This window comes from Liolophura sinensis, chromosome 12 (genome assembly GCF_032854445.1).
Source record: "Liolophura sinensis isolate JHLJ2023 chromosome 12, CUHK_Ljap_v2, whole genome shotgun sequence".
Classification (NCBI taxonomy): domain Eukaryota; kingdom Metazoa; phylum Mollusca; class Polyplacophora; order Chitonida; family Chitonidae; genus Liolophura; species Liolophura sinensis.
The window spans coordinates 9,418,848-9,435,234 of record NC_088306.1 but is presented as its reverse complement, the minus strand read 5'-3'; the positions used below and the strand labels follow the sequence as shown (position 1 = coordinate 9,435,234).

At 38.3% G+C, this 16,387-nt stretch overlaps 1 protein-coding gene across 1 annotated transcript in view; it reads left to right on the top strand.

Moving 5' to 3' along the window:
* Positions 1–15,804, top strand: part of LOC135478981 (probable Na(+)/H(+) antiporter nhx-9) — a 65,390-nt gene extending 49,586 nt beyond the window's left edge. Inside the window, exons 22-25 of the mRNA XM_064758671.1 lie at positions 4,438–4,494; positions 11,530–11,621; positions 13,425–13,540; positions 14,059–15,804. Coding sequence (XP_064614741.1) covers positions 4,438–4,494; positions 11,530–11,621; positions 13,425–13,540; positions 14,059–14,544 — 751 coding nt within the window. The 3' untranslated portion in view covers positions 14,545–15,804. The remainder of the gene's footprint in view (positions 1–4,437; positions 4,495–11,529; positions 11,622–13,424; positions 13,541–14,058) is intronic.
* The last annotated feature ends 583 nt before the right edge of the window (positions 15,805–16,387 follow it).

Genomic DNA, 16,387 nt, shown 5'->3' with positions numbered 1-16,387 from the left:
GCCTGGTGAAACTGTTGTGTGAAAAATCTGAGAGGTCCAACTAACTGTATCTGCTTATGTAACAGCCTTGCCCCTCATGTACGCTGTGTTTGATTTCAGTTCTAATTCTGGTCAATTGGAGGTTGAGTTTTTAAAAAGACTCAGCGGCTGTAGCTTTGATAGCAGTGAGAGGTAAACGGCCCCTGTCCAGTGACTCTGACCCTTTGTCATGTCCTCGTCGTCGTCATTGGTCTCCCCAGTTGTCTCCCTTTGTTTGCATACATGTATCACTTTCAGTTTCACTTTCTGACCTGCCCTTGCCTTTACTAGCTTTTTCCCTGTTTTCTATGTCTTTTCTTCGAAAAAAAAATTACTGTTGTTTCTCTGTCACTCGTCTCTACATGCTTTCAGCTGTGACAACTAATTTCATTAAAGTTCAACTTACATAAAAGGTTTTCAGTAACTTTGATGATTATGTCAGCAAATACGTAAGCATTCTCCTGCAGATCAACTTTTCAATTTTCATTTTCATCCACCTTTAATTATATCTGTATTTGGACGAACATTGCTTCCTGGAATTGTTGGAGGCCATTTCCCAGTTCGTACTGTACGTGTGTAAAGCATGACATCACTTGTATATTAGTGTACTATACTCTGATATTGCATATCATCGATTTTTGCAAATAATCTTCCTTTAGTAAAGTTATATGCTTCGTATCGACTATAACAGTTAGCAGGATAGTGTTGGGAAACCACCTAACAAAAACAGAACCCGAAAGTCAGCAGTTTTATAAATTAATGAATGAATGAGTATGGCTTGATGCCACTGTAGCCATTTCGAGGAGAGTCTTTAAGCAGAGGAAAGACTTGAAAATAAGACTAGGCTGGATTATGTGTACATGACATACCGAGGTGTTAAGCGTCCTACCTATCTGCCAGAGCGTTTATAGATCTCGTTCTCTACCTAACATTCTCAGGCTTAGATTGTCTTAAAAACATTGATCTACACTTATGAGATATGTGACATTAATATGCACATTTTAAAAATGCAGCCCACAAAAAAAAAAAAAAAAAAAAAAAAAAAACAAGAACAAAAATTAAAGCTGTTAGGTTCCTTACAGAGATACCGTTGCCAAGCATCAAGGCCCAATTGAATGTCAAATAAGAAAATATTGTGAAATAATGCACAGAAATAATTTACCATGATGGAAAATTCAGCACATTCAACCTGCATGTACAAACTGTAACAGTGTTTACAAAAGAGACAACATGGAGGCAAAACACCACAAAAATGAAAAATAATCAACTGGGTTTGAACCCCCACACTACCAGATATCATATACACATGGGATGCAATCACCCGTCTCTAGTGTCCCATCTGGTTTGCCTGGACTCGGTTCAGTCTTGAGAGTGGGCAAGGACAGAGTGCATGCCACTGACAAGAAATGCTAGAAGACAATAAAGATATGAAATTTTGGTCTAAATAGCTAGAACAGTTTTCTTCAAAAAGGATCCCCAGTCCAAATCCATGGCGTACGAGTTTGTAGTTACTATTCTGTGCGGCATCCTAAAGCCTGTCTCTTCCTTATGGGCATGTAAGGTCTAGACGTGAAAAGAAACTGGAACGCGCAATATTCCTTTAACGGTTGAATATGGCCTGATAAGAGTTACATTTTTGGTGCATTTGGTGAGTTATATTGGTGATTGCATGGGTAGAGGGAATGCCATCAGGATTGTTGAGAATTACCCATGATGCATTGCAAACAGGGCTGGCTTACGCGCGAACATTCAAAATAGTCCTTTGACAGCTTTGGATAGGAGGGAGAGCTGTTCATTTCTCGGTTTGAGTGACAGGTGGCTGACCTATGGGGCTAGTTACCTACAGTACGTGTATAGTAATACACGGGTCCCCCCAAAGCCTATGTTACATGCACACAAAGTGATGGGCCACCTAATTACGAAAATGTCTTTTCTCGCACAGAGCTGTTTGTCTTTGCTACAAAGAACAAGTTTGCGTGTGGTTCAAATGATGTTAGGGTTTGTAAAGTGTAGTATTGCTACATATCTTTTGGGCAGTGTGCCTTTGTGGTTGTACGTTGTACCTTTATAGCATTGGTTGGTGGATCTTTCTTCGTACTTGTGCGGGGAATTTTTTCTCCTAAACGACGGATCATGTTGTTCAGGCTATAGACTAATGCATACTGTAAATCTTCCACCTTTTCGACCTCTAAAGCACCTTTTTTCGGTATAATTTATACATGCAGTTATTATGAAAATGCTGCTAAAATGATTTGTTTGTATCACAAAAGAGGCAAGCGTCATAAAACTGAGTAAATTATTTCTCTACATCCCCTACTCGTAGTTCTTTCAGAATGTTTCAAAGTATTGGTTACAGAGATGATTGAAAAGGTTGATAAATTAGGGTTAGGCTAAATTCCAGTTGAGTTGCTGACATCATGTTGGGCAAACACTCATGTGATGCTGTCAGCCAGTGTAGTGCTGAATTGTAAAATATTGGAAGACAGAAATCATGTTCCCCAGTTCCGTATAAATGTGTATGATTATTAGAATATGGTTTTGTTGCGCGTGTTTTTAAAATAATGAGGTGCCGCACGGTGTACAGTGGAAATTGTTATACATAACAAGTCGTGTTCTGTTGTATTGGGCAGCATGTTGCGGCGCATTATTTTAAGAAGAACTGCAGCACTGGAAATTGGGTTTTACTGCTGTTTTTTTTCAGTTTAACTTGATATTGCTGAAGAACTCCAGAAGGGGAGCTAATTTTCAGGAATATTTCAATTGGTGTATACATATGTATGACAGGATATGTAATGTTTGTAAAAAAAAAAAAAGAAAAATGTGACTAGTAAGGGCCTCTGCGACTTAAAACTTAACCATTATCCATGTTCAGGCCCCTAATGTACTTCAGTGTGATACTCGGATCATACAACTGTGGAGATGAGATGTTACAACATGACTGCAGTAAATTTTTGGCTCTGAATTTGTATGAAGTGGAGAATATTATTTTGGCTCAGTTCTCTTCTCTGCACAGCAGGATTGTTTTTTTTGTTATATCATGTTTGCCAACCCTATGGTGCTTTCCGCGTGAACACTCAGACATGCGACAGTTGAGCAAGAAACTTGTACCGGCACTTCTTTTTCTCAAACGGGCTGAAGAGACTTTAAGTGAGAATTGGATGAATAATAGTATCTGCAAGTATTTGAGTTGACTTTAACAGGGTGAGGTTTGGGCCTAGTGTGGCATTTAAAACATTCAAGATTTCTTTGATCAGTCTGTTTTTTTTTGTTTGTTTTTTTTTTGCTGAATTAACTTGTCCACTATTTTGTGTGCACTATTTACGATGAAGCTAACCGAGACAAATTTCGATATGGTGTGCCACTCACAAGATGGTACAGGAAATTAACTAAGGGTATTGAACAGGGGTAAATTCACAACTGAAGGAAAAAGGTTAAAAACATCAAGTTTAGACCCAAATTGTAACCTGTTCACATTGAAAAGGTCCTACCTCACAGTTACTTTTGTTTTGTAGTTCGCTGTTATGAAGTAAGGCTAAGTATTGTGATTGGGTGAGGGGGGGGGGGGGGGCGAGAGTGGTGTCGGTGTCAGAGGGTGCATTTTTCTGATTGGGTCAGTTGAGTAAGGTTTTATGTTCGGGTCTGCGAGTCTCACAGTTTTCACATCGCTGCTATGAAACTTGGTGGGAATGATGAACATGATTTGGACATTTACTCATTTTAATGATAGATTAGACATGTTTACATTTTTATTCAAATTATCAGGTTTTGGACATTTGTAACCAGTACTATTGCGGGCCAGGGTAAGGTTTTTTGTTTGGGCCGACTGTTGCCACAGTTTTTACACCACTTTCTGAAACTTGGCGAGGATGATAGGTGTGCTTTGAAGACTAAACAATTAGGGATATTTATATTCTTATTCAAATTATCGGCTTTTGGACTTAGCCATTCGTCTTGGTAAGTAGCACCAGGTAAAAAAGCGTTGAAAATCCGCGCTGAATAAATGGAGGTACTACGTTTTATCACACACCACAAGGACCCCTCATCGTCATATGATGAAAAATTGTTAAGTACGATGTTAAACCCCGAGCACGCACTCACTCATTCTAACCATCATGTGCTCACCAACGTTTACACTGTGTGCACACCATGAAGACTCTACGTCCTCAATATGAATTTAAATGGCCTGTCAACTTAGGGTTCCATTTGTACTGAAGCCATTAACAGCAAGTCGTTGGGTTTCTTGTGAACCCATGCTAATAAACTCTAATTGCGCTGGAGTGGGACGTACAACAAGGGATCTGAGTGCAAGACGTCACAAATCCCTATACAGGGGATGTCACTGCTTTACATGTTTTACATAAAAATATTGTATTGTCGTCCATAATGTTTTCATTGCCTGTATATCCTGGGACGTTTCAGCTCCGATGTACCGTGGGCGCTAGGTGCTGATTTCTGGGATTCCGGCCCGGTAAAGAGGTACCCGTTCTGTGAGATAGATCTGCTAGTAAAGGCTTCTGTGGGTGGTGTGATATCACAAAGTGGTACTGTTGTGGAGGATATTTGTAGATCATGATCTGTTAGAGGAGATCCCAAACAGTTCTTTTTGTCTTGTAAAGAAAAAGAAAAAGCAACAAACTTTGAAGAAAACTTCAGTATGTATTAAACATTTTCACAAGTCTTATTAGACCTACATCTGTATGTATGTATGCAAATGAATGATGGCATCACAGGGTAATTTTTAAAAAACTTTTTGGTTTGATAGTCTTTTTTTTATGCTACGATTAAATTCGTCTTAATCTGGCCATGGTACAACTTTGGAAATTTACTGCTATTAAATATTCCACCCGCTTCAAAATTTTTCTTGGGAGACATTTTCGTAGTTCAGTATGCATGTAAATGTTGTTTCTAGAGGCATATTTGAAAGGCTTAAATCACGCGCTTCCCTATTGTACATCTATATGTCCTGAGTGCACGTATTTGTTTACTGCTTGTCTTTGTAAAATAACAGGGAATTAATTGTAAAATTGTAAGTATTTGAATCAATAAGAAAGTGTCTTTCAATGTTTTTTTAAGGTAGTTTAAATTACAGGTACTGCATTTTTCCTGTACCTGATTTTTTTCTACCTTACAGGGACAATATAGAGTTTGATAAATTTCTTATCCTAAAAACTTAGGTCTGGGCGTCAGAAGTATCATTTTTGGAACATTGTATGCTTCTGAAAGTGCAGTTTTGCCCCCAGAAATTTAAGCAAAATACAGCATCAAAAAATGTTTCTAAGGTGTATTTCATAGGAGAGAAGATATATCTTCATTCATCTGAGTGATATCATCATACATCATTTGCATACATCTTCCATTTATTAAGAAAAAATTTTGGATATATCATATGAAATCAGTGAATTTTATCAATCACACTAAGAAAAGAATCACATTTTGTTCAGTATTAAAACTGTGATTTTTGTTTTGTTTGGCGATCTCCTTTTAGTTTTAATCAGAATATTAGATGAAATCAGCAACAGTGCTCAAAGGAGAAATGTTGTGAATGTTCAATTCTAAAACAGGAGCAGTGGTATTAAAGAAAAATTTTAGAAGAATTCTTGCTTTCTTTCGATTACTCCCCTAATTCCTCAACCTTGCCTCATATGAAAGAGCAACTTTCATTGCAATTTATGCATATTTTTAATTTGATTCTAGAGACGAAACTACATTAGTTTAATTTTCCAGTTTCAGGGTGTCACAAAAAGTATAATTGTATCAATCTACACAGAATAATGCCTTCAGAATATGCTTGAATGAACACCTTGTAAACATGCGGAAAGATTGAAAAATTACAGTAGTATTTAAATAATCAGTTTTAATAGATTAAGGGAGTGTGAGATTACTCTGATCACATTAGGCCTTCTCCTTTGATGTACCAGTTTCTGAGTTGTTTCGCACATGCTAAAATTTCCACTTGTCTTCAGCTTAAATCACGCTGCGGGCAGCTTATCATTGGAGGGCTCGGTGGGCTTTGGCTTGAGGTGTAAGCTGGACACAGTACATAGTAATTATAATAAAAGCAGGGTTTATTATTAGCTTCTTTGATGTACATGAACCTGTATGTTTTTAACAATTTCATGTACAGAAGTGTTCTGTTTTCTTTAACTGAAATCCTGCTTTCTGTGAGTGGCTTTGATGATGGTATTGGCCAGACTCGATCATCTTCAGCTTTCATTTTTTCTGAGATTTATTCTGTGAGTGGCATGTGATTGGTGCTGTGCTGGCTGGCTGGGTTCAGCTACGTGTAGATGTGTTAGCAAAGTGATGTCCATTGCCTTAATATTAGCTTGAATTATTTATTTATTTATTTATTTGATTGGTGTTTTACGCCGTACTCACTTATACGACGGCGGCCAGCATTATGGTGGGAGGAAACCGAGCAGAGCCCGGGGGAAACCCACAACCATCCGCAGGTTGCTGGCAGACCTTGACTTATCTACTCTGCAAATGGCTCAATATTTAGTATAAGTAGTGTTGTGGAAGCAATTTGCTCTAAGTGTGAGCTGATGGAAACTGGTCTGTTATCTTCTGCAATCTGCCTGTACATTTGTAGTGAAGAATTCATACATTGTTAAGACCTGTTTGTCATAAAAGCAGGGTTAAATGACAAGGATCGAGGTCTTGTACAAGCCTAAATTATAAACAAATTGCAATGCATTAAAACCGCTGTTAATAGTTCCAGGGGATGTAATACAGAAACAAAAGTTTTCTGTGGTTTCCAATTTGGCCTGGTGTGACATCATGCAAGAAGGCTTGACATCACCCATCGCTCACGTATATCAACAGATGACACGGACTTTCAAGGTCCCATGATGTCATTGTAGAGAGGAATTAGTAGCTGCTTGTTAAGGGAAGAAAAATTCAAATTTAAAAATGAAAAAGCAATTTTCAGTGCAGTGTATGAACATTTTTGATTTGGTGTCAGAGACGAAACAACATTGGTTGGTTTGGTCAGTTCTCACGCTTCACAATAAGTATAATGTTATTAGTCTACACAGAATAAGGCTTTCGGAATATACCTGAACACACACCTTGTAAACATGCGAAAAGGTTGAAAAATTACAGTAATACTTTCTGATATGAAATACTGCTAACGTCTGACAGTTCTTACTTCAATCTAGTGGTTTTCAACCTGTGTTTGAATTCTCTGGGTGGCAGTGTTTCAGTTCAAGTTTGCTGCCAGACTATATGTAGGCGTTATATAGCTAAACATACCTTACATCATCTTCAGTCTATAGTAGAGCAAATGTACAGTGTATGTGTATACTCGAGCTTATTGACTAGTTTTTGGCATCCAAAGGCATCTGTTTTTTGTGCCATGGTGTGTCATGTATACACAGATGCTCAAAATAAAACATTTGTAAGTGTTTCAAGTTATGACATTTAGAGCGTTTATTGTTTAAACACATGCTTAAAAGTGCTTCTCAGCAGGCTGGAATGCTGGTGCCGGGGCTGTAAATATTAAGCACGCTCTGGCACTGGATGGTTTACACCAACATTACCTGACTTATGTAGCATAATAACAATGACAAAAATCCCCAAATCGGCTTGCATTCTGGGTTTGTAGCAGATGAATTCAGCAATTTTTGTTAACTTTGGTGAAATGTCCGTTTACTTCTATTTTGTGCTCACCATATCTATGAACATATACACAAGAAATACGTGAACTTTTGCTGTCATGATCATGTGTCTTTTTGGGCTTTTCACCTCTATACATGCATTAATTTGCATATTAATCAACATGATTTGCATAACTACCAACATTTTATGAATGGCCTATCTCTGAACCTACTGACAGGAAATTCATAAAATTTTGGTGACTTTTGGTGTCATACAATTGACCTTCTGACCTTTTCAGTTCCATCTGTGCATTAATTTCCATATTAATCAGCTTCATTGGCATTACTGCTGTAACCACAATAGCTCAGAACCTGTTATAAGACAGAGACAAACCTCATCTTCATATAGCCCAGTATCTTGCAGACAAACCTCATCTTCATTTAGCCCAGTATCTTGCAGACAAACCTGATCTTTACACAGCTTAACATCTTCCATACAAATCTCATCTTCATGAAGCCCAATACCTTGCAGAGACAAACCTCATCTTCATGTACCCCAACATCTTGCAGACAAACCACATCTTCACATAGCCCAATGTCTTGCAGACAAACATCATCTTCACAAAACCCAACGTGTTGCAGACAAACCTCATTTTCACTCAGCCCAACGTCTTCCCTATAAATCTCATCTTCATCCAGCCCAATATCTTGCAGAGACAAACCTCATATCCACCTAGCCCAACATATTGCAGATAAACCTCATCTTCATGTATCCCAACGTCTGGCAGACAACGGTAGGTCCAGAGTCAATCCTGGGTCAGGTCACACCTAAGACCTGAAGAGAGGAAGTTTTAGCTTCCTAGCTTGGCATTCAGCATGAAGGGGAGAGTGTAACGACTGGTCGACCTGTATCAGTATAATGGTTCGGGCGGGACGGCTTACTTGCCTTGTAAGTCGTCTCAGTGAAGCAGCACTAGATCATAGAGCAGCGAAAGTGTGTCCTGCAACAAGGAAAATTACATGCACCCTAAGGACTCTGTCGTCATATAACTGAAAAATTGTTAAGTGTGACACTAAACCCCAAGCACTCACTCTCTCACTCCTGCAGACAAACCTCATCTTCATGTAGTCCCAACATTTCGCAGATCAGCCTCATCTTTACGTAACCCGTCTTGCAGAGACAAACCTCATCTTCACGTAGGCCACCATTTTGCAAACAGACCTCATCTTCACATAGCCCAGTTTGTTGTGTAGAAAAACCTCATTTTCCTTATACACTCGCCTTTTCAGAGGTAAACGTCATCTTACGTGTACTTTATAGACTATCTTACAAAGACCAACCATAGTTCAACCACATTTTCAAGTAATCCCACAGTATTCCCATTGCGGTGGAGAGCTCAACCCTGTGTAGAACCAAACCCTTGTAGATATCAAGCCAAGCCCCAAATGTTCAGCCAAACCAGAACCCTTGCATGCTGGATGAGCACTAATACCATACGTTCTATATGTACGTGCACACAAGCCTATTTATACGGCTTGTATGCATGTCTTCTAGAGTTTCAGTTGGTTTGTGTGAAGTGAAAACAAATAGTGAAAATAACAGCAGTTTGAAAGCATGATTTTAAGTTAATATTAAGGTTCAGTAACAGTTTAATATCACAGAGCATGAGTGTGTGTACTGGATGTACTAACTATTACGTAGTTTTAGGCAGGATGTTGTGCACCTGGTTAATATGCTCTGAAGCATGAAGTTGAGTTAGGCTCAGCACAAAGAGAAGTTTAAACTTCAGAACTGTTGTCTTTGGTAATGTTTTGACTGACCTTTTTCGACATTTTTGTTTTAACCAAAAATAAAAGTAAGTAATCAGCTGTCATGACAAAGATGAAAAAAAGTGCTTAGTGGGCAAAACAAAGATCAGAAAGTTTATAAGGACTAAGTTTGTGCTGAGCCAAAGATTTTGTGGTCCTGGAACCAGCTGTATATATACATGTGTACCCTAGTTTGTAGTACTGTGTGTTTAGCTAGTGCCTTATGTCTGCCAAGTGTATAAACCTCCTGGTCCTTCTTCTATTTAATGCAATAGAATGAAGCTTTTTTCATATTCATTCCATGTTCTTGTTTGATTTTGTGAGATTCTTTGAAACTTTTTTTTAAGTTTGGCAGTTTCGTTTAAAGGTAAAAACCTCTGAAAATCAAGATTGGCATCACTAAATAGATCACTGAAGACTATGCATAAATATGCTTTCATGTTTTTTTTTTAGATTTTTGTGAAGAGAGTTAAAGGCGTTCAAACATTTGAATTAGGAGGTGGGCTTTATAGACCGTACTATAAGATTTTAGGAACTCTGACCTTACAGGGAGTTTTTCCAACTCTCATCACGACACTAAATGGAATAACACTTTTTGGTTACACGCAGAGTGACCAGCTCCTGAAAATAGGGAATGATTAAATAGAAATTTCACAACATAGGTTTTCAAAAAAAAAAATAAATAAAAGCTTCCACCTACAAATTATGGCACGATCGACAAGAATTTACAAACGAACATACATATGCTGTAAATTTATTGTCAGAATCTGCTTGTATTAATCATACTTTGTGTTAACAGCACCACATTTCAAAATCAATATATCAACATATATAGATAACTGATAAAAGATTCCCAAAAATTCCTTCCTTCTGGTAATTAAACATCAGGGAAAAAAGTGATGTGACATCAGAGTTCTTAGATTCTGCCAATATGGCTCATAAAGCCCACCTTACTATTCCAATATCTGAATGCCTCTCAACACTCTCAAAAAAATCTGAAAAATAAGTGAAAGTATTTTTACGCAGTGTTTTCAGTTGTCTGTATGATGAACCTCACTTCACATTGTAGCTTTCCTTTACTTTAAGTTAGAAACTCCACAGGGAGGATGGCCGCTTGGCAGCAAAAGGTGCTGTCTTTCTTTGGTCTTTTATCCCTTTTTGTGTGTAAAGTAGATTTCGGCTAACCATTCTGTTGTGTGTTTCTGTGATTAAGATTATGAATCAAAATCACACAATCAGTGACTACAGAGATGATTACAAGCTGTATTTCATGTAGTATACTGCTATATAGTAGAAGTGCCTTTTAGTTTATTCACAAATATTTCTTCTGTTTGTTAAAGTGAAATTCATGGAATCCTTTTTGATTCTGTGTACTGGTATACAAAATCCCAACTGACTTTATTTTACTGTTGTCAATTTTGCCATTGTTCAGGCATGGATTAATGTGATGCTGCACAACTAAAACATGGAGACAATTGAGGTTTTGTGGATCAGTGTCATTGTCATCTATAGTAGCCAATGTATCTTGTAATGATGATGACACTTTTGATACAATTTTTGATGTTCTTGTTTCAATGAATGAATCTGTGTTACCATTGTGTCTAAAATTGGTTATTTTACATGTTCAGTTAAATAAGCTATAAATTTAGTGTCAATTAAAATTTTGACTGATACTTTAAAAAACAAACTTTTGGCGTGTATTATATATTTGTTTGCTGTGTAAAGTAATTTCCTGCTTAGTGTCACGTCATGGCAGTAATGTTAAAATATAATGGTGTCCAATATTATATGTGTAGCTTAATATTTTCTAAAAGGCCAAAGTCCCATTATGAAAGCAGTGATTCATAGAATAAATAAATAAAAAAAATTTCATAAGTGAAAAAAAAAATAATGTCAAGACATTTATAAATGGCTGGTGCATAGAAATGTGCTAGTTTAGTCACATTTTGTTTGTTCCTTTGATTGATATTGTATCTGTGTGTTATGATTGTTCCTTTGATTGATATTGTATCTGTGTGTTATGATTGTTCCTTTGATTGATATTGTATCTGTGTGGTATGATTGTTCCTTTGATTGATATTGTATCTGTGTGGTATGATTGCAGTCAAACTTTGCGTGAATCTGGCATCATGGCCAGACAGCCTGGCATGCCTGGAGATGAGAGCGGAGAAGCATTACTGGACACCCCACAAGTTGGTAGGGAACAGGACACTTTAATTTTCTTTCAAGCCAGCATGGTATTTTAGAAATATTTTGGAATTCGTGTATATTCTGTGCCCAGTTTTATACCTCCTGCAATAAAATTGGGGAAAGCGTGCAGTATTTACAGGTATGCTGTGTATACCTGTTCATCTGTTATGTGGGGGGCCTCCGTGGCTCAGTCGGTTAGCGCACTAGCGCAGCGTAATGACCCAGGAGCCTCTCACCAATGCGGTTGCTGTGAGTTCAAGCTGGCTTCCTCTCCGTCCGTAAGTGGGAAGGTCTGCCAGCAACCTGCAGATTGTCGTGGGTTTCCCCCCGAGCTGTGCCCGGTTTCCACCCACCATAATGCTGGCCGCCGTCGTATAAGTGAAATATTCTTGAGTACGGCCTAAAACACCAAGCAAATGAATAAATAAATATCATCTGTCATGTCTGTGTATCTGTCATGTCTGTGCATCTGTCATGTCTGTGTATCTGTGGTGTCTGTTTATTTGTCATGTCTGTGTATCTGTTGTGTCTGTGTATCTGTCAAGTCTGTGTATCTGAAATGTCTGTGTATCTGATGTGCCTGTGCATCTGTTGTGTCTGTGTATCTGCCATGTCTGTGCATTTGTCGTGTCTGTGTATCTGTCATGTCTGTGCATCTGTTGTGTCTGTGTATCTGTCGTGTGTGTATCTGTCGCGTTGTGTCTGTGTATCTGTCGTGTCTGTATATCTGTCGTGTCATGTCTGTGCATCTGTCGTGTCTGTGTATCTGTCATGTCTGTGTATCTGTCATGTCTGTGCATCTGTCGTGTCTGTGTATCTGTCGTGTGTGTATGTGTCTTGTTGTGTCTGTGTATCTATCATGTCTGTGTATCTGTCATGTCTGTGCATCTGTCGTGTCTGTGTATCTGTCGTGTGTGTATCTGTTGTGTAGTGTCTGTGTATCTGTCGTGTCTGTGTATCTTTTGTGTTGTGTCTGTTTATCTTTCATGCCGTGTCTATGTACCTGTTGTGTCTGTGTATCTGATGTGTCTGTGTATCTGTCGTGTCTGTGTATCTGTCATGTCTGTGTATCTACATACAGCATATTTTCCACATAGCTCCTCATAAAGGGCTTTACCCATTTCCATGAAAAATTGCACACATCTTTCTCATGATGTAATCGTGCGCCTGAATAATGGCCATTCAGTTTGAAGTTACCACTGTTGAGGCGCTTAGAGCACAGGTTCACACCTCCTGATGTCCTGTACATATTTCAATAAAATTTGTCTATACATCTTCGCAGATCACTGACTTAGATCAACATGTACATGTGTATGCAATATTAACATTCTACTCAAGTTCCATGTGAATATGACGTGATAATATACAATTACTGATTTTCCATCCTGTTGATACATGAATTTGTGAACCTGAGAAAGACAAAATGCATCCTCGGTTGATATTGTTGATAGAGGGCAATAGCATATCCATGTATCAACACAATGGAAGGTCAGTAATTGTTTTATCATAAACATATCATTAACCACAACAATTTCATCTGAAATGGAATGCCATGAACGTGATCAGTGTTGAAAAAAATGCATAATATCAATCCTTTCTGTAAATCTCGGTGTGATCTGTCTTGATTGTTATGTCATGTCACAGTCATCATTTTTGAAATTCCAGGGTGATGCCATTTTTAGCGGAGGTGTAATGCTGCTGGTAGATGTAACTCATCCCTGAATGGCGTCAACATTTTCAGCCAGAATAATCGTAATATGATCGAGAAATGCCACAGAGCATATAAACTTCCTCATTTGTGCCTTTCAGAGATCAAAATGAGTGACCCTGCCATGAAGAGGTCAAAAAGAGGTCGAAAGGGCAACCCAGATGTTTTGACATATAAAGAACTGAGGAAGTATCTAGTGAAAAACCCTTCAAGATCGGTAAGTGGGGGGAATACATTTTATGACCACACCAGGGAAATCAGTGTTCAGCAAAGTTTGCTTCTTAAATTTTAAAAGAATATGTTCGAAATATATGCGTGTAGCCAAATATTAAACATTGTCGGTGTTTTAGAGTGTAGAACTAAGAAATATATCCATGGCTCTGTGAAATGGCTTGATTGAATGATTATACGTTATACATGTCACTATTTCATCCATATTGTGGCAACTAAATGCCTTGATTTAGTACATAATATAGTATTTCACCTAAAGATCACTTTTCCTTGATTCTGATTGATTTATTCACCTCATAGGGCCCCTTAGGAAGGTTTGGGTGGGGGGTGGGAGTGGGGGACGGAATTTTGATTAAGAGAAAGTAAGTATTATTTTACGGGCTCTATGTGCGTCTGAAAGTGGACCTTGACAGAAGCTGTAAATTATAAATACCTGTACATACAGCAATTGGGTGTGTTTATCCTCTATATACATTAAATCTTCGCTGTTTGTTTGTTGTTAAGTACATGCATCTGAAGTACGACCCATACCTTTCCCGGGAAGACAAGACAGACATGTTGGAGCATATTCGCCAGAAACACCTTCGCAACCGGCGTCTGCAGGAGTACGCACTGACAAGGCGCCCAGAGCTGGAGCGCTGCATGTCGTGGGCAGGGGGAAGCCGTCCACCAAAAAGCACTGATGATGCAGCAGCAGGTGCACGACCTAACAAAGCTATGTCTGTGGATCTTTCTGGGCTTGACGGTCATGCTGGGAAGAAAATTGCGGATCGTCTCCTAGGTGGTGCTGATGTGTCAACGTTTAGTACAATGCCAGATATTCCTGAACAAAAGCAGTCTTCGAAAACAGAACAGGAAGAAGGTGAAGAGACTAAGAATGGGAGACCTTCTTCTGATCGTCGGAGAAGTCTGTTTACACGTTCAGATGCGATGACTGAAGACAGTTTGCCTGGAGAGGAAATCAGAATGAGAAATCTGCAGGATAAATAGATCCAGTTGATTACTTTTATGATTATGAAGGTATGAATCAGTATCGAGATTCAACTTACTAAAAGCCCTCTTAGCCCTCCCAACATAACACCGACAATGCTGGTTGCCATGGTAGTCACACACAGATAAACCATACGCCCGTATCGCAAAGAGGATCAACTTTGTTAATCCTGTGGTTCAACTGTTTGAGTACATTCATATACACGTTTTACAAGTCTATTCCAAGCTGGTATGATGATTATGGCATTTTAGTTTTCAACAAAAAACCATAGGATTTTTTTTGGTGCATTTTCAAGCCCTTATTTTTGAAATAACACTGTGAAATCATTCTCTTTACAGTACTCTGTGAATGAATGACCTCAGACAAGTGAAAAATTTGAAAGGTACATGTATACAGGAATGAGCTAAATTGATCAATGAGCAGATCATATCTAACCATACCCACACGAAAGTTAGCCACACCCACATGTCTGTTAGCCACGCCCAATGTAACAGTTTAATATAACCAAGCCCACAGAATAAAATTCGGTACTCATGTACCAGACTCCTGACTATGTTATTTTTGTACCAGTTTTCACGATGTTTTCATACATAAAGAATGTGTACAAGGCAGAGGAGTGTGTCGCGATTCCTTATTGGCTAAAGACACATAAGAGGCGTGTCCATTGTTTTGTCAGTTTACAGTTGCTATGTTACCATATGATCATATGATAAATTTATTACATATGTACAAGACACAAGGCCTGTGCCCTAAAGAAATGATAAACCTTGCTCATTGGAGACAGTATTTTTTACTATTCCTTTAAAGATAATCATGATTATAGTGCTAGAAGTAATATACCTTATAGATAGGTGCATATTGCAAGCAGTGCCGAAAGTTTTACTGAAAAATAGCATAGTGGCTTAGTAGCCAGTAGCTTACTATTAACCTGCCAGTGGTTTGCACGTGGCTAGCTTGTGAAATGGTAGGGAGCTGGCTGTAGAAAGATGCATTTGCTTTGGTCATCATATCCACCTGGTAGCTGTGCCATTAGTATATTAAAGCTAGTGGAAGCCTGTCAGAGGCGAGCTTGTTGACTGATGGACTAGCCTTACATGTTTACTCAAAGTGGTAGATTGCAGCTAGTGGTGAGCTAGTGTGTTTACTCTTGTTTTTGTTGTATCTAGGGACACTAACATAATTAAAGTGCAGTGAGTAAATACAATGAATGGCGCCTGTAGATAGATGCAAATATTGATGATAATGCTAGATGCGTAATATTGATGGTATATTGCATGAAATGTGTAATTATGCTCAATTTACCTGTACATCTGTGTGTAAAATGTGAGTGTAGTTTAGGTTTTGATGTTCTACCTTTTTTGTTCCATCATTCATGTATACTTTTTTCTCCACATGTACATGACTGAGTATGGTTTAAAATGAGGACGAAAAAGTGCCAAGTAGTATTTTAGTGTAAGAAAATTTATGTCGAATATACAGGTGATGAAAGCGTGGTATTTTCCTGCACTTTTTTTTTTGTAGCCTTATATGGGGTTAACTTAAGACAGTGTCAGGCTAGTGGCTAGCGTGATAGAACAGTACATTAACCCAGGAGCCTTTCACTAATGTGTTTGTTGTGAGTTCAAGTCCAGCTCATGCATCTGGCCTCCTCTGCGGATGACCATTGGTTTCCTCCATGTTCTGTCCAGTTTCCTCCCACTTTAATGGTCGTCTGACGTTTCCAGCCAGTGGAAAACATGTTGCTTAATTGCAGTTTTTTCAGAATGTGAGTTAAATTATAGATCTTTGTAATATTCGGCACTTTACAGTTCTATCATTTAATTTACTTTCCTTACTTAGCTA